The 19,219-nt window shown below is 40.0% G+C and overlaps 1 protein-coding gene across 2 annotated transcripts; it reads left to right on the forward strand.

The window, feature by feature from the left end:
- Positions 1 to 4,998: 4,998 nt before the first annotated feature.
- Positions 4,999 to 19,125, forward strand: LOC147309430 (uncharacterized). 2 transcript variants are annotated; one of them, XM_086268609.1, is made up of 5 exons: positions 4,999 to 5,138; positions 12,367 to 13,411; positions 13,886 to 16,963; positions 17,084 to 17,144; positions 18,371 to 19,125. In XM_086268609.1, exons 2-5 carry the CDS (start codon positions 12,880 to 12,882, stop codon positions 18,408 to 18,410), a joined length of 3,711 nt encoding a protein of 1,236 aa, XP_086124735.1. In that variant the 5' UTR covers positions 4,999 to 5,138; positions 12,367 to 12,879; the 3' UTR covers positions 18,411 to 19,125. The 2 variants fall into 2 exon arrangements, with proteins under 2 accessions (XP_086124735.1, XP_086124734.1); XM_086268608.1 differs by having other exon boundaries at positions 5,097 to 5,249.
- Positions 19,126 to 19,219: the final 94 nt, after the last annotated feature.

Below are 19,219 nucleotides of genomic sequence, written 5' to 3' on the forward strand. Positions count from 1 at the left end.
GGCAGACCGCCCCGACTCCGCAGCAGCAGGAAGGCTCCACACTCCAGACCGCAGTCGGACGGCCAACTCCTCCTCCTAGCCCCCCCGCTCCAGCAGGTCGCAGAGAATGTCTGTGTGTTTCTACCTTTAGATTCTCAGCTGAAGAAGTGTCTTTAGAATAAATCTCTTGACAGGAAGCAATCTGTATGTAAGGATACAAAGTTTTGTAATTGTAAGCATAAAAAAATAGATTTGGGTATGGAAAACCTGTTTACCAGCTGATTGAAAGAGGGAAAACTGTTTCTTATATAAATGTCCTGTATTGACAGAATACTATTTTTACACAAAACCTGAAAGCCTCCACCTGACAGGGAGGGGATGAACATGTGGTTTCCAGTAACTGGTCCAAAGAGAGAAAGACTGTGTAGCATGAAAGCCTTCTGTTATGGATTTTGTTGACAAAGTATGCAAACACAGCCAGCTGAAGTCAATACCTTTATTACCACACGTGTGAGAGCAAGCCGACAGTCAATGATGGTTACAGAGTCATGAGTGCTCCGCTTTCTGGACCCAATTTAGACACATTTTTGGTTTGCAGGGGCCCTCTATTGAAGCACCATTAATAGGGAACCATCTGTTTCCCCATCTCTACAAGACAGTGTATTCACTGGATGGGCCAGGTTGGGCATTGGGACTTTTGCAGATCTATATTTAGATTCATCTTTTGCATCTTTTCAACAATTGATCGCAAAATTTGCATTACTTAGGAGCCATTTTTTTCAGATACTTCCAGGTCCAAAACTTTGTTCACCGTTCATGTAAAGATTGTCCTGTTCTCCTTAGTCATCTATTTATGCTAAACATTATTTTGCTCGGTTTAGGATGATACACCGTACTCATTATACTAAGGACTGGCTCACTAAAATATATAATCCAATGTCTCCGTCATTCTTCTGCAAATTATGCTCATATATTCTGGCACTCTCCATCTTTGAGGGTGTCCTGATCTGGAGTCTTTGATGCCCTGTCCAAGGTAACTGGGAGAAATATTGTTCTAAATGCTGTGACTGCATAATTTGTGTATCATGAGCTTCACTCAATCTACATAAAGACTCGATAGCATCCTTAACTTTGTTGGCCAGCAGGCTGATCTTTTTGAGGTGGTACTCTTCAGTTCCACCTTCTCATATGGCCTGGGTTAAGGAAGTGCTCTATCATCTGAAGCTGGAGAAGATCAGACTGACCCTATCTGGTACTGGGCACAAATTTGAAAAGACTGGGAAACATTTTTTTTCTTATGTGAACAGCACATCTTGTCCTGTTACCCGAGCTTGTCTTGTGGGTGTATAACAAACCTTAATAATAATACTTGTTCTGTTTATTATTATTGCTATTTTTTACTTCTTTATATTATTACTTTATATTACTAAAAAAAGATTCCAGATCACCTTTTGTCTCCTTTTTGAGAGTGTTTACATGTACCCTTAGTGCAAATGAATTCCGAAAATCATTAACAAACCATTCTTTTAAAATGAATCAAAGTTTGGAAATGGGCCTGCACTTGTCTTAAAAAATCTGGAAACTTTTTGATAAATGCATATGAGTTTTAATTTGTTTCACGTTTGCTATTTCATGCATTTTTTGCAACTTATTCCTTAAAATGCAATTTATTTAGGTTTAGTTAGAAAAAAAAGACGTTTCAAAAACTCATAGATCAAATATGATAAAGTTGGAGTGAACAGGTTAAACTATGAGTAAATGGTAAATTGTGGGTATTGGACTTCCTCATTTGGTTGGACAGTACACATATAGCTGACAATGCCATTTCACAAGGGAGTGTGTGCAGCTCTTTATGGCTTAACAAAAGGACGATGGTGATATATTTTAAAATATACTTATAAAGTACTTTCTACATATTGAGAATACACACCACACTTGCAAGAATCATAGTGTCTAACTTAAGGCTTTCTGTCAAATTTAGACCAATAAATTTATTACAGTGATCTCACTCTACAACATAGGTGTCAAACTCTGGCCCGCGGGCCAAATTTGGCCAGCAGCCTAGTTACATTTGGCCCGCAAAGCCACACCAAATTATTATTAGAGCTGGCCTACTGGTATTATACAGCTAATATATATATTGTTTAGTATTAAGCTTTGCTTGTTCCATATTCAGTTTTTCAGCAAAACGTGTTTGAGTCCATAAGAAAAGATTCATTCTGGAGGAATAAATATATTTCAATAAATATTAGCGTTAGCCTGCGACTTTGTTCCAGTTTTGAATTTTGGCCCACTGTGTATTTGAGTTTGACACCCCTGCTCTACAACATAACAACGTTTCACAATTTTTTCAAAGCTTTAGTTATTGTGTTTACAAACAGAATGACGTACATGCACACACACGCTAGCAAAAACATTGTGACCTTGGCAAAGGTGGTTAAGTCTGATTGTGTCATTGTCACCTATTCCTCCCTGAAAATTTGTTAAACCATTAAACCACTTTCTCTTGTTCCTGAAAAAAAATCAAAAAGAATATCAGAAGGTGCAATAATACAAGTGTCATGAAATCAATATCCTTATTTTCCTATTAGATTGTGTTATGTACTTTAATAATGAAGGCTTGTAAAGCAAGGCCACTTTTGACTCACAAACTAAGTGCTCAGCCAGACTGAAAAACAGGAAATTTTAGTGCACAGCCATATTAATAGCTAAGACACAGAAAAGAGGAACTTTCCATATAAGCAATGTTTGAAACTGTGTGACGTCTGAAGTACAGAAATAACACCATATGAGACACATGTTGAGCTAAAAATGTTAGAGCTCTTGCAACTGGCGTTTGAGCTGTGCAGGGGTCTCTCTCTTCCGGAAGATGATTGAATAAAAAGAAATATAAATGTTTTAACACACTATGAGTCGGTTTTCTCTGTTCTGTCATGGGGACAAAAGAATCGGGGTTTCCGCCCGGTTCTTCGTGTAACAGAGAGAACAAATGTGGCCGAAGGTTGGATCTGATATGAGGCGAACAGAAGACCGGTCTAAAGAGATTTAAAGGTAGGCACAAACCTGTTCAAAAAGCAAATTTGTGCATATTGGCTGAATTCTAAATTATCTGTTCGCTGAGTGGATGATCTTAACTATTAAATTGGCTCAGTAGTGGTAAAACTAAATTCTTGAGAATAAAGTGAAGCTTTGAAGTAAGGATAATGACACTGTGAGAAAAAGACAGTACTGAGATAAAAGTAACATGAGATGTTGTGGTAAGAGAGAAAAGAGACCAATGTGTGTTTAGGAAAACACAGGATCATAGGTTATTGGTCATTTTATGGGTTAATAAGTGTCAAGTTCAGGATATGCGCTACCCGTTAAAGGGGACGAAGAAACCAGGACTAAGTTTTAAAGATGAAACGGGTTAACTTTATAGAGGTTGTTTCCAAACCAGTGACAAGAGTAAAGTAGGACCTTTTACCAGGAAAAGCTAATTGTATCTTTTGGAGTTTACAGTGTACACTGAGGGAAGTCAGGAATAGTTTTAAACTGGGATTCTAGTTGAAAAGGGGGTGAAGGACGTAGATTTAGGGCAGCTCACAGCCTGGCGTAAATGCAAGGTGCTGTCTCGCAACTTGATTTATTTGTTTGATTTATTTTTATGACAAAAATAATAAGGAAACATTGAAAACATACAACCCGTTGAGGGGACAGATAGGGTTGGGCAATTGAAAGGTTTTGTTTTGTTTAGCATGATTTTTTTTGTTATATTTTAGCTTTTAACATGGAACACGCCTCTCTGCAGCTTCTCTCCTAATGCTACCCCAAATAAAACCCATCTCCATAGAGACTGTGTCAGCTCCCAAACAGACAAAAACAAACTAAAAGCCAGCAGTAAACAACGTAAACATAAACAATCACAACGAAAGAACAATACAGAATCCACATCTGAACCAAAGAGTAAAACAGTGAAATGTGGATTATTAAATATTAGGTCTCTCTCTTCAAAGTCTCTGTTATCTCACCCCAACCAATCACAGCAGATGGCCCCGCCCCTCCCTGAGCCTGGTTCTGCTGGAGGTTTCTTCCTGTTAAAAGGGAGTTTTTCCTTCCCACTGTCACCAAAGTGCTGCTCACAGGGGGTCATATGATTGTTGGGTTTTTCTCTGTATCTATGAAGCGCCTTGAGGCGACTTTTGTTGTGATTTGGCGCTATATAAATAAAATTGAATTGGATTGAATTGAAGTAAACTTAATGGGATAAATTAGGAATTATGTTGTGTTTCTTCTGTCATGGGGACAAAAGAATCGGGGTTTAATACAAGAGTATAAAGATCAACAGCAATTCAAAGAAAATATATATTTACTGATGAGTACTGCAAGTACTGTTTTTTATATCCCTCAATATGTAGCAGTGAAGAATAGAACAGATCTTTTTTCAGGATACAGCATAAAAGTAATGGGAATAATGTTTGCACTGCAGTAGGTCAAAGAAAGTAACCAAAATCAAAGTTCCATCATACATATAGCTTTTCAGCACATTTCAATCAGTCTGGAAAATTATCATGTAGACTGAATATTATTATTATCACATCTTTCACATGCTTTTGGAATTCCACAGCAGGGTTTCAGAAATGTAATTTACCCAAATTATTGCTCATGTACTGTTAAAGGGAACGGAAAGGTAGAGATGCAAATGCACATTTCATTAAAATAATAGGAAGTTAACAAGCAGAGCTGAGGATAAAATATAATTTAGAATCATATATGGAAAATTACTGGTGTATATAACTAACAATATCCAAAAGGAGTTGAATATAATAAGGCAGGAACTCAAAGAACACGATGCTTATTACTCCCTTGAAAAGAGAACATATAGGATTAAACCATGTACTCCATAAAAAAGCAAAACACCCAACAGGTCTCTGTCTTTAACGTAATACACCAGAAAGCGTTAAACATGTATGGACCAATTGCACAAAGCATGTGGAAGAGAGACGAGAATTAGTTATATTCCCCACCGCACGCTGTACTCCATCACCACGCCCTTCCCGTAGGTGGCGCTAATGCGCATGCCAGTCGGTTCTCCACTCGCCATTAACGTCCGAAGAAAACGAAAAGAAACGGAAGAAGACAGTTCAGCGGGACCAAGATATAAAAACGTATTTACTGTGGTACGTAAGTTTGCTGGTAGCAAGCATCATCATTGAATTTGATCTTTCAGCCGTTGCATTGTTTTGTGTGCACGCTTCAAAGACGATGAGAATTGCATTGTGAAAAACGCGGTAAGGATGAGTGACATGAGCACCTCGACGTGTTTGTTTTTTATAACCTTTTAATTACCGTTCAAAAGACATAACACGCCTCTGTTTGCATGTGACGCAGCGTGACTGGCGCGTTTTCTTTAAAAAGAAGAAGAAGAAGAAGTTAAAAATATAGAATGGAATAGAATAGAATTCAACTTTATTGTCATTGCACATGCACATGCACAGGGCAACGAAACGGGACGTTAACGAATCACACAGCCCCGTTAGCGTAGGTAGGTTGAGCCAAAGTCTTTGTTCTTGAGCATGTGACATATTCTTAATCTGAAATGCGAAAGTCAAGAGCTGCGTTCCTGGTAACCAGTTTAACTCAAATGGTTCCCCAACGTACTCATGGTTCCCCTTCAGTCGACCCACTCCATATGGGATCACGCTTCCGGGTGCCCTGGCTGAAACCCCACAGCTACGATGACGTATGTGGCTCCCGCTCGTGGCATCATCCCTCAGTTCTTGCACTCTTCACCTTAATAAAGAACACCTATGCTGAACTGGGCTAGATAACTACTGCTAGTTAGCTCCGTTGCCTGCCGCCCCTGTTGTTTTACTGGTGTTTTGATGGCAGAGCTGCGGGGGCGCGTTCGCTGTATTGTTCCTCTGCTGTCAGATGGAGGCAGTGTAGGAAGTCTGTGCTGGTCAGTGGACGGCTCTTGCTCCAGCTGCGGAGGAGAGGGAAGTTATAACGTATAGAAGGCCTAAGAGAAACAGTGTTTGACTACAATGACCTAGATGACTGAGAACCTTCACAGACATAGTGTTAAACATTGAAAATTGTAACTACGGCCACTGGCTGTGCTACTTTTTTAAAATCTTTCAGGCTGTAATCAAATCTACTGTCTTTGGCTTTACTTTTGCAAGTAGATGGAAAGCATTCCTCTGTTTCAGAGACTTGGAGAGCGATCCATGCTTTCATTGTATCTCGACTTTTGTCGTCTGTTAGCTGACTGCAGCTACATTGGTTAGCACCCTCATACCTTTCTGATCTTTTGAACTGGTAGATCTTTCAATATCATCTGCAGACTACCAAAGCACAGAGGAGGTCGGCCTTTGCTGTGACTGCTCCTAAACTGTGAAACAAACTGCCTCTTCACATCAGGACCTCCCCAACATTAGGCACTTTCAAAACATGTTTGAAAACCCACATTTATTCCTTGGCTTTTAAAGCAGAATGAGTTCTGACTACTTGTTCTTGTACTGCTTTACTGCTTGTTCTGACTGCTTGCTGCAGCACTTGAGTCAGCAGCAATGTGCTATATAAATAAATGTGACTGACTTTTGTTGTTGTACGCTTGTTCATAATATCAGTCTGTACATGCTCCAGAGAGCTTTTCTTCAAATTCTTTAATTCTCACTCGCTTTTGCAACTTTGTACTTTTGTGTTACTCACAGCAACAACTCCACCTCATTGTTAGTCCATTTAAAAAGCTCGCTGCTTTTCCTCAACATTTTGCTGCCACATTTCAACAAGTAAATAAACAGCAGACGGAAATGAGGCAGGTCGAATCTTCTTGCGTTTCACGCATGCGCAGGACTGGAACGTAAGCGTTTTCAGCCGTTTCAACTCCGTGAAAACGACTGAAAATGCTAGTGTGGACGCGGAGGCGAAAACGCCGTTTTCACATTTATCCAGGCTAGTGTGGTTGTAGCGTCAGTCTCTACCACTCAAAGCGGTTGGTGCCTGCAGAGTGCTAATTCAGAATCATCTTGTGCAGCATTTTTGCTTTGATCCTTTTGGTACTCATTCCACATCTCTACCAACTGCCTTTGGGTTGTATGCCTCTCCCTTCTTAAACATGAGCACTGTCTCCATGTCCAAAGAGCTCTAGTTTCATCTCATGTGAGAAAGGAAGTGCTACCAGTGTGTAGAAGCTTTCTCCCAAGTTATCCTTAGCATACTTTAGTCTGGCTTGAAGGTGTTTCTTCTACAGAAGTGTAGTTTTTCTTGCTCTGCATTCTCAGTCTCTTCCTGTACAGTGTCCTGGTGATTGTCTTCGATCCATCTTAGTTTAATAAATACCACACATTATCTGAAGTTAATTTTGAACTTTTCCATAACTTTGTTGTTCTACTGTAGTTAAATTACTTAGATGGGTTAGCTGTTGTTTGTTGCATCCTTTGCAGATTCATGAATTTGAATATATATTTAATATTAGTCTGTAATGAAATAACAGGGCTCGCAAAATCTCTATTTTCCAGTCGGGCCCTGCCCTGCCCATCGGGCTATCATAGGAAGGAAAAATATATGTCAATGCTTTTGTGTTCTTTCAGAAATGTAGCTGGGTAATTATGTCATTGACATCGGTGAGCCACTGTCAATATGTGACATATTGAAATCGTGTTTGAATTTGCGCTTGTTTTTTTGCTTTCACTTTGCAATCGCGCGAACTGTGTATAGAGAGCGACAGCACTGATCTGTGAGTGATGATAATTTGTGCACCAATCCCTCTGACGTCGTCTTATCAATCGTTAGCTTACTATGCAAACATGACAAGTGAAATCTCCCGCAGCAAGCTTAAACATGTGAGAGGTAGGGCTGGGCAAAACGATTATTTTCCTAATCGATTAATCTAACGATTCATTTTTCAATCTGATTCGATTTCGATTCGATTCGATTAACGATTTTTTTTCCCCATTATTTGACTTGTATAGCAATTTCACATTTACTAATTTATGTATATAAATGAAAAACACAAATTTATTCATTTGAAGACCTTTTAATAAAAAAAAATTGCAAAATAAAGTTGTAGAGGTCGTACAATCAATACAATAGAGATAGCATTTAACAAGAAATGAAATGTGCAAACATATATAAAATTAAGGAAAAGTTAACAAAACATTTCAAATAAATAGCAACAATGGTGTCTTTAAACAAACAAAATGTAACATTCACTTTGCTTTCTGCCAAAAAGTGCTCTTCATTCACAAAACAAAATCCACAATAACATTGTACTACAATCTTCTGTTTTTAACAAAAAATTAAATGTTTTGCAAAACAAATATAACAAAGGAAATCATAGCAAAAAATTTATAATATACAAACAGCAGAAATGGCGTCTTTGAACAAATAATGAAATGACAAGTTACCCCTAAGTAGGACTCTGTGACCAGACTTGTCCAAGCATCAGTGGTAAGGGAGATTTTGGATGTGGCTTTTTTTTAGTTCATTCCTTAGTTTCTCCACTGAAGTTTCATACTTTCTCTCCATCATGCTTGTAAAATGACGCTTAGACGGCAGAGTGTAACCTGGTTGGAAAGTGGTCAGCATTTCTTTGAATCCCTCACCCACAGCAAGTGGTCTCTTGTCTTTTAAAATCATAGATAAGACGCTCTCAGTAAGTACAGCCACCTCCTGGGGGGTGCATGGTGTACTTCGTCTCTGACAGTAGTCCTCCAGACTTCTCTGTTTATTCCTGAAATCATAAATCACACACAGCACACAGATGTGTGCTGTGTGTGATTATCTCTGTGTTTATCTCTGTGTCTATGAGTGAGTGTACGTCTACGTGGGGGGGGGGGTCTGGATGAATTAACGGGTAAAAACTAGCGTTAGTAAACAAGTTGAAAACTTACGGTGGTTTGTCCTTTGCAGAAGCGGCTCCTGGATGCAGTCGTTTGAGGTGCTGGTGTATAGCCGTCGTGCTTTTATGATAGGCCATTTCCACCTCACAAAGCCGGCAAACGACTGAATCACTTCCTTTTCTGTTAAAATATCCCCATACTGTAGAACTGCGTGTTCGGGTGGAGTGATTTAAGTTGACTGCAACGGCCTCACTCATGATTCCGCTACTCGCTGCCGCCATGTCTTTTTTTGAAAGTGACGACGCATCGACGCAGATTTTTTTACGTCGATGTATTTTTTGCGTCGACGTAATCGATTACGTCGACGCGTTGTCCCAGCCCTAATGCGGACCACTTATGTGCACCCGTGTAAATAACATAATGTTCTGCCGGGTGTGTTGTTGGTTTTCTCTCGATTTCTGAGTCGACAAGCGCCTTTGTTACTGGGACCAGTCATTTTAAGAAAGGCCCCATTAGAACCCATGAGAAATGCAAGAAATGCATTATTGCTCAGTCTGCAATATCTTTCCCAGAACAAACACCAATTGCAAATAACATACTAAAAATAAACCTGAAAAATCAGTTTAAAACAGCTACTATGTTGCAAAGAGTGAACTACCACTGGCACAATTTAGCAGTCTTTGCAAACTTTAAAAAGCAAATGGCCTCGATCTTGGTTCCACTTGCCTCTTACCCGAGACTTCAGTGGAAATTTCAAATTCAGGATCTGACACAGACTGATTCATGTCCTACACAGTTCTTACAAGTTCATAGAAATGTCTGTTCAATCAGAACCAAGTATTTGAGTTGATGATTGTAATTTTTATACAATGTTGTAATTTGTGTTTCAACAATTTTTTGATTAATATTTTGTTTCCGTTACAATATTATACATTAATGTATAATATTGTACATTAATGTATAATATTGTAACGGAAACAAAACAGGAAACAAAACATCAATCAAAAAATTGCTCTTTTTTTTATTCGGGCTACTTAAATTTATTTTGGGCTACCAAAAACTGAAGAGTCCCTGCCCGAAGGGCTACCAGGGATTTAGAAATTTTGCGAGCCCTGAATAATCAACATTTTTAAGCTAACAAAACCTTAAAACTGAACCTTAAATACCTTTTTGTGAAATTTTGGTTATCGTTATTTTATAAAATTGAAAGTACATCAGAATTAACAACTTTGTCCAAAATTAGTTTCTCTTGCCATTACTGCTGTTGTTGCAGGAAATTCGTCAGTATGACCACCACAGATAGTTCCAGAGAGTTTCTGGGAGGTTTAGCGTTAGTAAAGTATCTCAGTGTCTTTATAATATTTTTTTAATAAAGTTTTAGTTTCTATCCTTAGGCAGGGAGGAATTATAGCATCATCTGAGAATTCTGAAGGCCCTTTCACATAAGACACGGCATGCTCTGCGCTGGCTGCTGCCCTCTGCTTGTACGTCGTTTTTTTGTGCCCGGTCTATAGCTACTTTTTTCATTAGTACTTATTAAGATCAGCTCGCCGTGACTAAACTCAGATCGACTGGTTTTCCATTACAATGCATGTTTGTTGTTATAGCAATGCGGCCAAGTGTCCAATGACGTAATTAGTATGTGACATGAACCCTACAACAAAGGTGGACGTCGAGGCAACGATATACCCGGTGCTCGATCTATGGCTGTTTGTCAGACTCGGGGGACCATGTCCTTGTTTTGTGTTTTGTTTTTTTGCTTTTTTTGTAGCCATTTTCCCTCATTGCCAGGTTTCAAAACTGGCAGTTTTGATTTGCATAAGTAAGACTTTCTCATGACTCATTGAATGACGCCACTGATCAGCCAATCGGGGGCACGCAGTCTGACTCTAAATATTGTGGCAAATTGTGGCGAGATGATCCAAGTAGGTACTAATGAAAAAGAGGTTATGTACCAGATTGCTTTGTTTCCACAACACTGCTTTCCTTCCAAGGTCCCCAGAGCTGTTGAATGGAATGACTTACTCAACGGCTTGGAGGGAAACTTCTGTCATAACGTTCATTGAACTGCACAGAATGTTTTCGTTGCATGCTTGAACTTAGGGTGACTGTAGTTTTAGTTTCAAAACTTGTGTGAAGGTATGTCAGCAGGCATGAGGACTCCTCGCTGGCGTGCTTGTGCTGTGCTTTGCTCGCTGCCGCTGGAAAACGTCCCAGGATTCCAAGTTTATCCGCTCTGCACAAAGCGCTCTGCCTCCTGTATCGTAGATGTACACACTGAACACGATGAATGCAGGGTTAAAGGGTTTGTCTGTGCTAGGGGTGGGTGATAGAGATTTTGACTATACCGCTCTATCGCGATAGCGCATGTTGATGATGTCATCAAGCTGCGCCTGTTTTGGTCGAAAGCATCGCAGCGGCTACAACCATTATCATCTGCAAATTGTGGCGGGCGACAGTCACAGCAAAGAGATGAAGCACTTCTGGAATATGGGGAAAGCTGAAAACTGCGCTTCCTCCACTTCCATAACATTGATTCATTAATGTTGAATTCTCTCGCAGCTGCTCTGTTCCCATGTTGTTGCAGTATATTAATAACTAACCTCGTATTGTGGATGAATGATCTCAGTTGTTCTCTTGACTGAAGTTTGGCCCGTGTACAGCATCCTGCTATGCGACTGCATTTGTCCTTGACCACCAGAATCCGTCACGTTAACTTTTATCGAGTGGGAAAAAAAGTTGGCGTTCATCCTCCAGCTTCACTGTGCTAATGTTATGCTAACATAGCTGTGTCGCTAGCAATCACGTAGCACATCATTATATACCAGGTAGTCCAACTTCAGTAACCCTGCAAACGCCACTGCTGTTTAGTTTTCTGTCTTCATTTATGTTGGAAGTGGTAGCAGAGCTGTACGTTTGAATTAGTTTCAAAAATCTCTGTCAGAACATGGTATGAAATGTTTAGGTGGAAACTAGCGAGCCAACTTCCTGTTAACTTCTAACTCCGTTAAATTTAATAAATTCTGTTTTCATGGATGCATGGATGTAAAACTTAATTGTTACACCAGATGATTTAATTAAAGATGAAAGAATTTAGACCGTTTTTAACTCTTAGTTTTCGTTTGACTTTGGGACCTGATTTCTGCACGCCAAAATCGGTTCGAGGTCAGTAAGCACAACCAGAATTCATACATAAGGCACACTCGATTTTTGAGAAAATTAAAGGATTTTGTGTGGAAAATACGTTATACAGAAGAAAAGAATATATCGTGATATATATCGTTACCGCACGTGCTTCAAATTATATCGCGATATGGATTTTAGGCCATATTGCCCAGCACTAGTCTGTGCTACACACAGCTGGATCATGTTTGTTCCTTCTCAGAACGTTGTGGACCTTCTGCTCAGTCATTTCTGATTTAATTTTGTACAGTTTAGACATGTATCATGATTGCTGTAAAATTTCAGCTTCATAGATCAAAAATGTTTTTTAAAAATGGTCTATTGTTAAATATATGCAGATTTTTAATTTTCACTTTCATTTATTTGTCTTGTTTCCTAGACAAGGGGACTACTTAACTGAAGTCATCGTTTGAAAGACTGCTCTTCAGGCAATACTTTCTGAATGTTCCAACAGTCAAGGAAGTCTCAGGACAGCCTGGTTCTCCTGACAATTGGAACTCAAATCAGGGTAGCCTTTCTGCATCTTGAAAAATCAGAAGTGACTTGCTGTCAAGAAAGCAGTGCACAATCCCACCAAAATTCCATGGAATCCACTGTCTACAAAAATCACAATTGTGCACTGAATTACAGCACCCCAAACCCAAGGATTTTGCATTTAGTGTGTATAGCAGTGACAATCAAACAAAAAGAAATACTGGCTTGAGTTCATCAGCACATGTCCTTGTTTAACACAAAGGAATATCCTCTCTTGAGAACTTCATAAGACAGCCTTCTAACAAAAGTGGACAGCTTGTGGGATTTTTAACTGAGACTTTAACTTTTCCTAAAAGTTTCTAATATACAATGCTGGGCTGAAGCAAGGGCTGCTCCACTTCATAGAGAGAGAGCCCAAATGTTTTCTTTACAAGATCAGTCTTCTTCTGTACCTGAGAACAACGCCTCCACATCATCCCCATTATTTTGCATCTCTCCAAAAAAGGAATCTGCTCATTTCAAATCTTCCAAGATTGAACCTAATGTTGATGATTTTTCAGAGGAAAAATGTTTCGAGAATCAGGAAGTGGGAAGTTTCCTCCCACGAGTTTGTGAGCAGAAGGAACAAATCCTAGATCATTCAGAAGGAAATGTTTCCACCCCTTCTCAGAAGCTCTCCCCTTCTTCTCTCAGGGATCAGCCAGCCGAAGGTGAAGTCTTGGAAGCTAAAAAAACCAAACGGATCACAGATGATGAAATATTAGACTTTATCGAGAAAGAGGTTGCGTTACTATATTCTACCAAGCGGCAAAGTTTCAGCCCTGTTCTTACTGAGCAGTGCACTACTGCAACTGGACAAGAAGATGAAGTGAAGGAAAGCAAAGGAGCTGAGTTCTCTCCCACGTCTCAAGAGAAATGTGATATATCTGCATCAGAGAAACATGTAGCAGGTACACCAAACTCTGCTGTTGACAGCTCAAGACATGTTCATAAAAATGTTGAGAAGTATTCCAGTGTAAATTTTACCAGTATGAAAACATGACCTTGTTTCATGGCAAACCCCCAAAAGTGGATTCTGTCCATCTGGACGTAGCGTTTTCAGTGGGAGAAACGTTTCATCCAACTGACTTCTTCAGTCTGAGCTGACTGCAGGTTTCCCCAATCTTAATGATCAAGGAACTGACCCCCTAGCCCATTGTTCCTTCGGTGCTGCTAGTGTCAGTCATTATGCAAATGTACTGTTTATAAGATTGGGGAAACCTGCAGTCAGCTCAGACTGAAGAAGTCAGTTGGATGAAACGTTTCTTCCACTGAAAACGCTACGTCCCGATGGACAGAATCAACTTTTAGGGATTTACTTATCTGGGTGATTGAGCATGCATCAAGACATTTCATGGGTAACTTTCATCTCTTTACATCCACAGATTATCAACGTGTCGTCTTGGACGTTGCTCCCACTTGCATAAATAATGAAGCAGAGCATCCAGTGACTGTGACAGCAGTTTCTGGAGTCACCGTGCCAGAAGAGACTGAGAAGTACCCAGGATTAACGGTCAGCTGCAGTTCCTCACAAGGAGAGCGTGAGAGAGTCAAAGAAACCGAAGGCACTGGAGATCAAGATCAAAATGTAAACGAACAGACACCTCCATCTAGACCTGAAGGTGCAGATACATTCTCTGCTGCAGTTAGAAATGATCCAGAATATGAACAGGGTTCATCAAAGCCAGACATGCATCTTTTAAACACAAACCAAGAGGAAGTAAGGTTTGAGGACCCTTCATATGAAGATATAAGTGAAGATGAGAATCCAGAAGTTGATAATAATGACGAGGAGATGCCTTCACCTTCATGTGACGTGTCTGAAGCCAGTAATACGCAGTTTGGACATGTGCAGAGTCAGGCCGAGCTTCCAAAGAACCAAACACTTGGCATAGCACAAGATTGCTCTTGTCCATGTTTTGTTGAAACTGAGGATGGGTTTGAACGTTTCTTATGTCCTAAATGTGACGGTGAGAAACATTTAGATTGGCAAGCAAGCTGCTCTTTGAGCCCCCTTTCTGACGCGCAAGATCAAGAGGAGACTGATGAGGACGATGATTGGCTTGTTATGCCTATTAGCGTATTAGATGTTAAATGGGAACCAGCAGATGAAGGCCAGGCTGACCCAGAAACTGTTTCACAGCATGATGGTGAGCATGAAGACCAGGTAAAACAAAGTGACACAAATCCAGCTGTCTGTGAGGTACCCGGATCTGTTCCAAACCATGTTCCAGCTTCTGCTTTTTCCATGATGGAGGTTTTTGAAACACCTTCTCATCTAGCAAAAGTCATACAATCTAGAGAGACAATGCAACAGTCCTTCATGGTGCCTTCTTCCTGGGGCACAACTGAGACTAAAGCTCAGAGACCACAAAATAGGGAGTCACATAGTGCTCCTGATGACAGTTGTGAAACTGACGATAGTTCCGATTACTCTGCTGATTCAGGACGTAACTATCTGACCGTGTCCAAACAGTGGTTAAGTAACCTGTCAGCGCCTGCGTCAGCAGAGAAAAATGACTCTGGTTCTGTAAAAGAAAATGAAGACCATGAGATGGCAAACTTACAACCAAGTCAAACGGGGAACAGAAGCAAGTCTTCAGAAAAGGATGACATCATCAACCTTGATTCTGACACCGAGGATGAAGGTGTCCAAAGCTGTCCAGAGACAAAAACAAAGAGATTATTCTCTACGCGCACAGAGAACAGTGGAGCTGCCAGCCTTAATCAACTGAAGAAACCTTCTCCTGAAACTGTGGAAGGAAACTGTCAAACCAATGGACGTACATCTATAGATTTATCCAGATGTTGTAATGAAGTGATCCAGAGTGGGAACCCTGACCTTTCACAAAGGACAGAAAAGTGTAATAATACTGGATCTCACCATGGTAGAAAAGCACGAAGCATTTCAGATGATCCTGCTGTTATAGTAATATTTGACAGTGATGATGAAGAAAAACAAAGCAGCAGATGGGTAAAGAGGAAAGGTGCATTCTCTGAGTCAATGAGTGGAGGCAGTACTTCATGTGGAGAACAAGTGAGGGATATTGAAAAGAAGGGAAGTCCTAAAGCAAACAGCAGAAAGCCGAGTATGCCTTGTGCAGATTCACCAAAGTCACAGCATCAGTCCAAACCTCAGCAAACACAGATAAAAGAAAAGAAACAGGATGTAACCTTTAGCCAATCAGATAGTATAAAGAAGAGAAAACTGATTAAAGTTAAAGTGCGTCCTGAGCGTGTTCAACAAAACGACAACAGACAGACTACTTCAAAAATCATGGAACAACATCGTGATGATGCACAAAATAGTCTTCATGTCAGCCAAAACACCCAAATCAATTTATCATCAAAGAACCGCTGTGAGAAGCAGTCTGTGGACACGGAGGTAGACATCACTAAAGCTCACTATCACCACGTTCAACAAAAGGCACAAAGGCAAACCTCAGAAATGGTGCAAAGAGAAGTAGAAAAACACCTTAACAACAAGGAAAGAGAGACTAGAGTTCTCTCGTCAGAAACGGAGGACAGCGATGATACCTTGATTTATATACAAACCAGTCCACCGTTCATGAACTACCAACACAAGAACCCCCAGTCTGCGGACAAGGGAATGGGCTCCATTTGCCATCAGCATGTTGAACAAAAGGCCAGTGAACATATGACATCAAAAACAATGGACAGGAAGGTTAAACAAGCCTTGAAGAAGCAGAAGAGAAAGACTAGAGTTCTCTCATCTCAAACTGAGGACAGCGATGATACCTTAATTTATGCACAAACTAGTCCATCCTGTTCTGATAGCGAGGATGACTCCACTATGACTCCCGTGATTCCTCGCTTTGTTGTTCAGAAGTCTTCTTCATCTAGTGATTCCCTTAAACTTCTAAAACAGTCTACAGTCCAAAGGCGAGGCAAAAATGAATCCCAGCCAACTCCAGAGACCCCCACAGAAACCAGCAAGACTGACTCTAAAAAGAAGAAACAACAAGGGGCTAAAGGAAAGCTTGTATCCAACCCAAAGCCTATAAGTGATGCACACCATACAGAACCGTTGTCTAGGTCTGCGGATAGCTCATCTAGTTCCAGGCACTGCTCGTCCTCATCCAAACTACAGCGATCTCACTCTGACAGAAACTCTTCAACATTACATCAGTCTCGCACTCCTACAGAGGGCCCGTCATCTTCCACATCCATGCAGTCATCAGCAAAGGAACAAGTGTTCAGTGACTGGCGAAAGAGCTTTGTCCCAACCAGGAGAGACCGAAAGAGTAGTCTGGAGAGTAACCTGAGACCAAGGCACAATTACGAGTCGCTAAGAGAAGCCAGAGCTGGACCAAGTCAATGTGACAAGCCACACAAACGGAGACACAGCTCCTATGAGTCTGTACCTCCTCTGATGAAGAGGCCCAAGGATGAAGCCATACAGATAACGAAGGCCAGACATCAGGACGCTCCATTAGTGCGAAGTGTGTACTTTTGAAGTCTCTAAAATGTTTTAATTGATTTGATTCATATATTAATAATAGTCAAGTTCCAAATTGTTATTTTAAATGTGTTTGATCTTGACTGCATGTTTCTAAATGTAGGATTTCCTCTGAGACAAGGCTACAAGTGGAAGAATGAAACGAGCGTCATGGCCGACAAAAGGTGATGCTCAACATTTAATATCGACTGCATATAAAAGAGTGGTCAAGCCTCCGGGTATGAGCAGTAAAACCAATACGGAGATCCCTCTAACTTTCCTTTGGCCAGCAGAGAGAAGTAACTTGTGTAGGGCTGTGCGATATGACCAAAATCTCATATATATAGATGTCTTAATATCCCAATATTAAGACATCTATCGTCCGATAACGATATAAATCACAAAAATGTAACATTTTCTGTAAATTCTGTGAATCTCGGGCAGCTCGACTTGCGTGAAGTGTTTCCAGCTGCGCGTCATGTACCTGGAGTCCAGTGTTTTAGCCGATGCATGAAACGATACATTTTTAGACATAAGTTGTAACGGCCGCAGTTTTCTTTGTGAGTATTTATTACACGGCGTGCTGCGGGGAGAAGCCTGTTCTGACGTTTGAGTCTAAGGTTTATTTTTTAGCACCTGGCGGCTCTTTTTTACTTCTCATCCATAAACAATCTGCTCTTTCACGTGATTCAGTTTATTTTGAAAAGTCTCAACAGGATCTTGAGCTTTATTGTGAAAGGTTTATGTGGAACAAGCGGACACGCGGTGGTTTTACCGTTGTTGTTGCTAACGACAACGCATAAAAGCAGGCGCTTGTCCGTCCGTAGTGTGGTTATATTAAATATAAGAGAAAGAAGAAATGAATATAGCCGCTACAGTGACCATAATGATGATAATGAAAAAATATCGCTGTAAACAGTTTATTTTGCGACACCACGAAACAATCGACAGCGTAAAATGAAACGACAGACGTTTTTATATCGTCATCCGATATATATCGTTATATCGAGCAGCCCTAACTTGTAGTTGTTTCGACATGTGGGAAAACTGCCTTGGCTCCGGACTCTGAGTATTTGATCTGCTGCTGAATTTGAATCTGCTTTTTTAACTCATGCTCAAGTCCAAAAGGTTTATTTAACCAATTTAACGTCCGTGTAAAATCACTAGTATTGGTCAGTTTACAGGTTGAATGAGGCCATGTCAAAGATAATGTGAAAATTGTGGTCTGGGCTTGTTATGTCTGGTTTTAAATAGCTAAGATAACACGTGAATATGCTTAGCTTGAGGCTTCACAACAGAGCTTTAGTAAAGAGTCATTGATAACTTGCTGTTTTGTTTTCAAAGTCAAAGCAATGCAGTGTACAGTATGACCAGGTTTTCTGAGGTGTGTCCTGTGTTTCACTGTGTGCAGACCAAGGAAAAGGTTCAGCTCTCCAAGACCTCACCACTGAAGGGAAAAACGCTCTGCCAAAGAGGCATTCTGTTGTTTTTGTTATGACTGGTTCTGTGTTTGATTTAATAAAGCACTTGTGTAAAACAAGTGACGTTACATATAAAACTATAAGAAGTTCAGCATTTTATGTGTTGTACTTGCTATATTATATACACTCAAAAAATACAGGAACACTGAAGTTGCACACCAGACAATCTTGAAAATGAAAGTTGGAAATGGGATGGAAACTAAAGTCATCAACGTTTTGATGGGTCCATTCTAATTCTAAGCAAACACTGACTTGTTCCCGTATTTTCTGAGCAGTATACAAACATTATTCTTTGTTTTCTTTGGAAACAGAAGTGCCTGTATGAAAACCCAACATGCAGCTGTTTACTGTATTTTCTCTGAATACTGTTCATACTTGAAACTTTGTAAATAGTTTGTTGAATTTTTTTATCTATTCATTTATAAGCTTTTTTTCTTACTCAGAAAATTCTATGCACCACTTAAAATAGCTGCATATAAAAAAAAAAAGAAGCCTTATTACAAGAAGTGCTAATAGATTCACAATTGTTTGAATGTCTGTTTCACGGGATTTTAAATGCAGTATTATGCTCACTCTGTTTAAGTGATGTTCCCCAGTGCCTGTGTGAGTCCTAAACCCATCAGAAGGTTTCAAACCGCTGACAGGTGAAATGAATAAAAGTTGGTACAATGTTCTGCTAGAAAAACATGGGCGCTGTTATTTGCGTGATTGTTATTTCCTCATGTATTGCTCACCTGTGGTTGGGGAAATAAGTACTTGATCTGTTGCTGAATTTGTTA

This window comes from Aulonocara sp. 'chitande type north' Nkhata Bay, linkage group LG17 (genome assembly GCF_057382095.1).
Source record: "Aulonocara sp. 'chitande type north' Nkhata Bay isolate Kocher_YH1m ecotype deep benthic linkage group LG17, A_spYH_male_GT1.1, whole genome shotgun sequence".
Classification (NCBI taxonomy): Eukaryota; Metazoa; Chordata; class Actinopteri; order Cichliformes; family Cichlidae; genus Aulonocara; species Aulonocara sp. 'chitande type north' Nkhata Bay.

Excerpts from the sequence above, each read along its gene's own strand:
- LOC147309430 (XM_086268609.1), top strand. The coding sequence starts at position 12,880 with ATGTTTTCTTTACAAGATCAGTCTTCTTCTGTACCTGAGAACAACGCC. Across the intron at positions 16,964-17,083 it reads GGACGCTCCATTAGTGCGAA|GATTTCCTCTGAGACAAGGC; the intron begins GTGTGTACTTTT and ends TTCTAAATGTAG. Across the intron at positions 17,145-18,370 it reads AGCGTCATGGCCGACAAAAG|ACCAAGGAAAAGGTTCAGCT; the intron begins GTGATGCTCAAC and ends CACTGTGTGCAG.